Source organism: Zingiber officinale, chromosome 1A, assembly GCF_018446385.1.
Source record: "Zingiber officinale cultivar Zhangliang chromosome 1A, Zo_v1.1, whole genome shotgun sequence".
Classification (NCBI taxonomy): Eukaryota; Viridiplantae; Streptophyta; class Magnoliopsida; order Zingiberales; family Zingiberaceae; genus Zingiber; species Zingiber officinale.
The window spans coordinates 139,626,078-139,634,713 of NC_055987.1; the positions used below are offsets into that span (position 1 = coordinate 139,626,078).

At 40.7% G+C, this 8,636-nt stretch overlaps 1 protein-coding gene across 1 annotated transcript; it reads left to right on the forward strand.

The window, feature by feature from the left end:
* Positions 1 to 294: 294 nt before the first annotated feature.
* On the forward strand, positions 295 to 3,927 carry LOC122010316 (39S ribosomal protein L41-A, mitochondrial-like). Its single transcript, XM_042566810.1, has 4 exons — positions 295 to 460; positions 2,542 to 2,716; positions 3,188 to 3,252; positions 3,554 to 3,927. Exons 2-4 carry the CDS (start codon positions 2,572 to 2,574, stop codon positions 3,644 to 3,646), a joined length of 303 nt encoding a protein of 100 aa, XP_042422744.1. The 5' UTR covers positions 295 to 460; positions 2,542 to 2,571; the 3' UTR covers positions 3,647 to 3,927.
* The last annotated feature ends 4,709 nt before the right edge of the window (positions 3,928 to 8,636 follow it).

The following is an 8,636-nucleotide window of genomic DNA, read 5'->3' on the forward strand; positions in this document are numbered from 1 at the left end:
ATCTTTCATAAGGATTATAAAATTCTTATGAAGGATACCAATAAAATGACATCATGATAACTTTATTTATGTAAGAAAATGATGGAAAAAATTAAATAGAGACATGCCCATGGTGTAGATGAGTTGACGTTTATTTTTATATATTATTATCATTTATGTCTTTTTATTTGATGCACTGTAATATTTATATAATTTTTTTAATTATTAATGTTATTTCATGTTAGTTATTTATAAATTTAAATTTTATAAAATTTTAATGGTGTATAAACAATCCCACCTCTCCGGCCCCTTCCTTCCTTCGTCCCCTTCCTTCTTTTTCATTCTTCCATAGCCTCTCCTCCCCTTCACCTGCCGCCGGTGACACCCTTCTGATCCCCTGAGCATCCCGCGGCCCGAGCGTGCTAGGTTTTCCTTAGGCTATAAACCTTCTTTTGACTTATTTAATCGGAGGCAGTGGTGGGTGAGTAATCTTCTGCTCTATTATTTGTTTTCTTGGATTTAAAATTCTTCAATGATTAAATTTCAACTATAACTTTATCCTTCAGATTTGGGTTTATTCTTGACTGGAAAGTTTCATTGAACTTTATCATTTGAGAAATCTTTATTAGACCTTAGTTGGTGGGAATTTAGACAATCGATAGTGGGGATGTGATATCGATTGTTTAATTTTATATGGATAAATAAGTTAGTATGATTTAATTATGAAGATTATGTTATAAACTATTTATATATATACGTTATTAACGAATATATTATTTGTTCATACTTGGTACTGAAGAACTAATATTATCAATAAGATATTACTTTTATATTGTTGGTAATTTTATACTCTTTTATTCTTGTGCAGTTGCACTTTATGATTTCTGTTTTTGCCCCTCCTATCATTTTTCACTTTTCTTTTTTTGGTCTTGGATTTATATTTCTGTCTTATAGTTAATGTAATCGACAGAGTTTTATTATGTTCTCCACAATAGATATGCTGCTCTAATAATTGTGTTCAATTCAAATGTTCCGGAAACTATGATTTGTAGATAACTTGATGAAACAAATATTACAAAAGCTGAAAAGAAACTTGGACCAAAACTTAGATAACTGACGAATCAAATATTCTGACTATTGGGGTTTACCTCTATAAAACCTTTTATTAGTTTTAGGTCGTTTAGTTTGATATAGCAGCTCCTCCTTTATGTTTTTGTAAAGCGTTCATGGATTTAGTCATTAGAGGGGATGGATACACAATTAAATTAGACTGCTGGTGCCCGGGTACCAGAAGTTCTGTTATTGAAAATCTGACCTGGGTCACAAGACCATTGTAAGATGGGAGTTTATGCATGTAGTTTGAATTCCAATTTTCTAATATATAGCCTCAAAATATCAGGAAATAATTTCCCCAACTATGGTTATTATAAGAGCTAATATTTTTTAGTGAAATTTTCCATAGATTTAGTGGTAATCAAGATGATGTGTGAATTGAACCGCTTAATAATGTGTAATTTGAGAATCATGTCAAATTTGCTCGAGATTTAGATAAGGAAGTGAAATTTTTAGATAGCTATCATGTGCTGTTGCAGTCCTTGTTTAGTCTGTATGAAAAATCCTGATCAGGAATTAGACAGACATTATCTACATCAGACTAACTTCTCCATCCTATGGGGAAATAATATTTTCTGAGATTGCAAATGTGTATTTCATCTGTTGCTTCAATTTTTTTATGGATTGATTTGAATATCCACATAGGCTTGGAAAGCGTTCTAAGTGACTGCTTAGGTGGTAGGTGGCTGTGTAACTGCATATGCCAAGGGGTCATTTTGCCTAGTATCTAGCCCTTTTAAAAAAGTCGGACAAGCAAACCACTCAGGCAGCCAAGGAGGACCGTCTATGAGGCCCAAAAGTCTAAGAAAAAATATTTTTTAATTAGTTTTCATTTGACATAACTATCTTTATCTATGTTATCTATATATTTTGGTATTGTAACATGACACTAATTATAAACTAGCTATGTATTTGCTTACAATTTGGATTGATAGTTATGAAGTATTAAACTTATGCCTTCGTGGATTTTTTTTCTTGATTGCAATGTGAAATATGAAACATTTTATTATTATTTTTTTTATAATCAGTTGATTTAGTCATCTTCAATTTATTTTTTAAAAAAATATATATATTGAGCACTTAAGTGCTAAGATCGTGGGTTGACTGCCTACCTTTGGAGTCATTTTTTAATATCTTGAATATCCATGAATTTGCCGTCATGTTTATGCTTTGCTCAAGTATTCCATGAATCTGTGCATACTAATTCTTCAATGTCCAGACAGCTGCATTATTCCTGCGACCAAGAGCTTTATTTATTTATTTCTTCTCATTCTGTCCCTTTGTAGCATGACGCCTAGCCTTATTCAATCCTCGTCCACTTTCAATCAAATCTCTCTCCTATGAAATTTCTACAGATCAATTAGTATCTGTTTGGAATAAGTGAATGCACATGTGTCCATACTACTGTATTTATGTTTTCTATTTAGATTACATGGACTTCTCCTGTAGGTCAATCAAAGGATAACAAAAGGAAACAAAATGCCTCTGGGATTGATAATAGGACTGACTAGTGCAGTTCGGAGAAAGAGAACTTCATCACTGTCTATATTATCTTCCAAAAGAGGGCCAAGAGACTACTACGAGGGAAAGAACTGCAAGCCCACTGGATTTCACACTCGGAAAGGTTAATGTCTTCATCACTTCAATAACTCTGCTTATCATAAAACAGATACTAGCATCTGCAACTGCACTTCCTAAAGTTTTGATCTTCTTTTGTTCCCAGTTCAGATCTAGTCATCTGAGCTAAAGGGTATTCTGTGGGTCTAACTTGTTGGTTAAGTTAGAGTAATTCTTCATTTTGTAGTTTGGCTGCTATTGCCATTGCTCTTGTTATCCCATAGAAATTGAGCATCCAATATTGGGTAGACTTGTATTAGAATTTCACCTTTCAGGTCTTCGTTGCCACAAATTGTCTTAATGCTTCAGTGATTGAAAAGGGAAAAGATTACAATTCTTATAGATAAGCTGAAAGCATTGGAAAACAAGTTCAAATTTTATTTACTATTATTGACCATCTTACACTAAGTTCAGAATTTGAAATTAAATTTAGTCAGATTTTACTAATTATGGAACCAAATCTATATTGTTTTTACAGGTGGTTATGTTATAATGGATGAGAAGATGCCGCGTTATGTAGTTCCAGATTTGACGGATTTTAAGGTAGAACAACAAATCACTTTTCCATCTTTTTATTGATTTTGTTGAATATCATTGAAAAGAACTCTTAAGCATTATCTTGCTGCTCGAACTGAATATAAATGTTCTTTCTAATTTCTGTTCCCTGCCATATGACTACAATATTCTTTTATGCTGTGTTTTCATTATTTTTACGTTGGCAATAATCTTAATGTTTTTGATCCGTCACTAGAATGTTTTGCGAATAACGCTGTGGTTTATATGATAATCCGTCACTGTCTAATGATGCTTGACAATGTTTTATGCTGCTGCTATTTTGCTGCAGCTCAAGCCATATGTATCACAATGCCCTCGAGTTGCAAATGTCGGCTCGACCACAGCAGAATCTTCCGGGGCAGCCAAAGTAAATGTAGGTTAAGATTTTGGATCTCACTGTGTTTCTTCGCCATTGCCACGCCAAAACAAGCGTAGTAAAGACGTTGAACACTGATATATCCTCTCAGTGACTGCTTGTTGCATTTTTGCCTCTGCATCATCCTGGACCTATTTTTATTTGCCTGCCGTCAACAAAGAATACGGCTATGGAATTAGGTGCGGCTCGTTATTGTCAATGTACAAGGAACAATTAAATTACAATTTATTTTTTAAACTCGGAAGTTTTGAAATTGTAGTATGGAAGTTTATAGTTGCTGAATTTAATTTGACACTGCAAATTTTAGTTAGATTCGATTTAGATTGGGATATATATATATATATATATATATATATATATATATATATATATATATATATATATATATATATATATATGCTGTGGACATTTTTATGCATCCAGACTTGACTCGAGGTGTTTGTAATTGATGCAGACGTCCGTGCGTGATATGGTCCAGGTGCCTAGATGATTCATTCAATAATTTTTTTTTTTTTGTTTTGGTATATATTATATGTATTTAGAGTTCAAGATTTTAAGATTTAGGAGAATTATAATGGGTTTGAGCCAATAAGATTTTTACTTTAGGGGTTAAGACTTCTCTGTTGGGTTATAGTGTTTAAGATTAAAAATTTTAGATGCTCGCTGGGTATATTATATGCATTTAGGGTTTTAAGATTTTAGGATTTAGAGGTTGGGTTAAAATGAGTTTAAACTAATAAGATTTTTGTTCTGGGTTTATGCTTCTCTCTTGTATTATAGTATTCAAGATAACAAAATTTTTAATACTCATGGGGTATAGTGTTCATCTTTAAGGAAATGTCGATTTTTTTAAAAAAATAAATTGAATCCAAATGCTTGGATCATTATGGCGTGGACATGCACACGGCATATGATTTGTAAAAGATCCCCCCCCCCCCCCCCCCCCCCTCTCTATATATATTTTTGATACCTGGGTCACACACATCACCCAGGCTAACTTTCCTCGATTTTATATAGAAATGTTAGTCTGCACACCCTTATATATGCGACGGTGGCCGACAGCTGATGTGGTCATCTGATGCGACGTTGATTTAAATTTTTTAATCCCTCTCTCTTGCAGTCCATTGTGGAGTTGATTTTAAAAACCAACTCTACAGTGGAGTTGGTATGCACAAATCAGCATCACGTGCTGAGACCAGCACAGAGCTTCAACATGTTTGGACCAGCATTGGGAACATAGTTAAACAGTAATTGAGGGAGTATTTGACTTGTGTGAGCTGTACAAACCTATATAATTTGGAATGGGTCTAATCCGACCCCTCTAGGGTTATCAATGGATTTTGATCGAACCTCATTGATTGACCTAGAGGCCTTAGATTTATGAAATCCTGATATGATAGGAAGGGGTGAGTGTGTAGAATCTTTTTATGACATCCAAACATGGTTTTGAGACTCCAACCTGAATTTATGGTTGCGTGCAAAGTGGCATCAACACATGGTGCTGGTTTGTGCAAACCAACTCCACTGTGGAGCTGGTTTTTAAAAATTAGCTCCACAATAGAGCTAGTTTGCGTAAACTAGCTCCATTGTGGAGTTGACCACTAGCACGTGGTGTCGTATGAACCCATATAATTTGAAATAGGTCCGATCCAACCCCTTTAGGGTCATGAAATCCTGGTATTGATAGGAAGGGGTGAGTGTGTAAAATCTATTTATGACCTCTAAATCTGCTTTTGAGATTCCAATTTGAATTTATGGTCACGTGTCAGATGGCACCAGCACAACACATGGTGTTAGTTTGTGCAAACAAGTTCCACAATTGGGAGAGACTGCATGCAGGAGAGAGAAGAGATAGAGGTTAAAAAATTTAAATCAATGTCACGTCAGATGGCCACTAATACTGTTCGAAAGCTGAGTCGGACGGAGAGCCAGGTGATGTGGCCGGAAGGTTGACTGAATTGCTATGACCCGGAGTGGGTATGCTGAGCTGACTTTTATGTTGACCAAGTCACCCGAAATCATTTGGTCAACGCTACCTGCAAACAGGGCCGGGCTACTCCAGTCCTTGGGACCCTGATGTTTGAGACATATCCAACGAATATATAAGAAACAAGCTAAGAGTATGATAATGAAATGAATGAAGAGTGAATACGGTAAACATACCTTGGCTCATAAGGCACCCTCTGGAAGATCCGTGAGCTGATTGTAGCGCTAATCGAGTTGTTGTGACTCGGAAGAGTAGCTGAATGCGAGCTAGATGAGAAGCTGGATCTAACGGCACAGAGTTGAACGCGACATGGACCTGGAAGACAGCATGCAGGCCCTAATAGCGACACGTTGGTCGGGATATGACATCGGCACATAGCCTGAGATATGATATTGGCATGCAAGTCAAGATATGATATCGGCACGCATGCCGGGATGTAATAGTGACACGGGCCAGGATATAATAACGACACGAAGGCCGGAACACGACGGCGGCTCGAAGGCTGGAATACAATGATGGCTCGAAGGCCGGGGATAGGTTTTGATCGGAGTAAAATCACAGTAGTGGCCTGGAGGCCCGAACAACATCAGAGGCGTGTGACAATGCGAATGACCCAGAAATGGCCTCTGATGAGGTAATACGGGAGATGATAATGTGGCGACCTGGAGGAGGAAGCTGGGGGTGGTTGTTAACGCCAACAAAGATGGAACTAGAGGTCGGACTTGGCTGCCGGCGGTCCGGAGGGCGGCGGCCGCTGGAAACTGCTATGGGCGTTGGAAACGGCTGTGAACCTCGGTGTGCCAAGGGAGAGGGAGACTGCGTGCGTGACAACGACTTAACCCATAATGAGACGGAGAGGCCTATTGGCGTCGACGGCGAGAGTGGCGTGATGAGGAAGGAAAGAGGCGACGGTGGTGCTCCTCGGTAGCGTCAGCGTGGAGAATGGTGAGCGGAGGTGGTGTTGGCTGCGGGGGTAAAAGAGGCGGCAAGCATCGACAACAGGCAGCATCGAAGGTGGTGTTCGCGATAGTGGGGTGCTTTTCCTAGCGTGAGGCGGCAACACTGGGGGTACCGCTAAAGGCGGCGTGGAGAGTAGAAAGGGGGAGGAGGAGTCGACAGCATCGGCGTGGAGAGGAAGAAGAGGCGTCGACGCCGGCGTGAGAGCGTGATGACGAAAGGAGTGACACTTCAGAACTTTTGCTTGTGTGAGGGGAGTAGGTTGCCAAGGTGACGCCGGAGGTGACGTGGGCGCCCACCCCCGGACGTGCTACCCTAGTGGCGGAGTCAAAATACCAAGAAGAAGCCCCTCATGAACAGTGCATTTTCCCCCTCTTAATGCCCTAAATCGTGATTTGACAAAAGTATCCTTCCTTTTCCTCTTAATTCCTCCTGGGCCCTTAAGCTATATTCGTATCACAAGCCTCCCTTTCAAATCTAGTCGAAGGAGATACAAGTCCGACTGACTAGACCAAGTCTCACGTAAAGCGGAATTGCTACTGAATGTGGAATCAGATTGATGGGCTCGTCGTATAACGTCGAACGAGTAGCTATGGCGATGCCGAGTAAGTGACTAAAATAGTGTTGCGAGAATAACAAAAAAATAGTGTCGAGCATATACTAAGCAGACACTCAATCGAATGCCTAGCGGGAGATCGAGCTGTATCGAGCGGACACTCGAGCGATGCTAAGCAAAGCGATCAGGCGGTTATACAAATGTCAAGCAAGACATAAAATGGGTGTTGACTAAGCGACGAGTGACAGACAAAGCCGTGAGTGAGACGCGAGCGATGAGTGCTGTGTAGAGTGGTGAGTGAGACATGAGCGGTGAGTTCCAGGCAGAGTAGAAAATGAGGCATGCGTGGTGAGTGTAAGATAGAACGGCTGTTAAGATAGGTACCTGTCCTGGGATTTACCCCGACTGGAAAATCAATGGGTCGTATGAGCAATGCATGCTTATAACTCGCTTTCGGGCAGGAGTCTGGGAACTCAACCAAGAGACTACCAAATGGGCGATCGAATAGTACCGAGTAGCTGCAAAGAGGACGGGTGAGCAAAGCCTAGCCAGCGACCGAGAAAAGGACGGACGGGCAACAAAGACAATGTCGGGCTGGTGGAAAGACAACGGATGAACAGTTATGAGCACGCGACCGAGAAAATGCCGATCAGGTAATAGGGAGAATGTTGAGCGGGTGGAAAGATGATGGACGAGCGGTTTCGAGCGTGCGACCGAGAAAATGTCGACTGGGCAATAAGGAGAATGTCGTGCGGGTGGCCGTAAGAAGTTCAAGCGATACAAACGAGTGGCTAAATGGATGGTCGGGCCATACTGATCGGTCAACTAAGAGAATGTCGACTGGGTGCCTAAAAGAATGTTGAGTGGGTGCAAACCTTGTGTGCTTTGTGAGCTGAGTCAAGCGCGGATCCTGAGGGATCGAAATCAAACGAGGACAGAGCCTGTGGATTGAGTACGAACAAGATCGAAGCTCTGTGAGAACGAAAGTGTAGACGAGTGCGAAGCCTTGTGAGTTGAGTTAGGAGCGGATCCCCGAGAGATTGAAAGACACAATGTTGCTACACTGAATGGGCGTGAAGCCCATTAGATCGAAGGAGAATGCGAGAGGGGGCAAAGTCGGCGAGCCGAGTGGGCGCGAAGCCCGTGAGCCTAGCAGCAAGTGGGACGAGTGCTATCTGAGCGACAAGTCAGGCAGAGCGGCGAGTGAAACGAGTGTGAGTGTCGGGCAAAGGAGCAAAACTGACTGACTAGTCGTTGTGCTCGATCGAGAGGTCATTGGTCAGGAAAGTCTGATTGAGAGGTCGTTGGTCGCAAGAGTTATGCTCGCTTATAACTCGCACGGGGGCGAGAGTCTAGAAAGTCAACCAGGAGGTCGTTGGTTGTGAGAGCCATGCTCGCTTATAGCTCACACTGTGGTAAGAGTCTGGAAAGCTGACCAGGAGGTCGTTGGTCGTGAGAGTCATGCTCACCTATAACTCGCACTAGAGCGAGGGTCT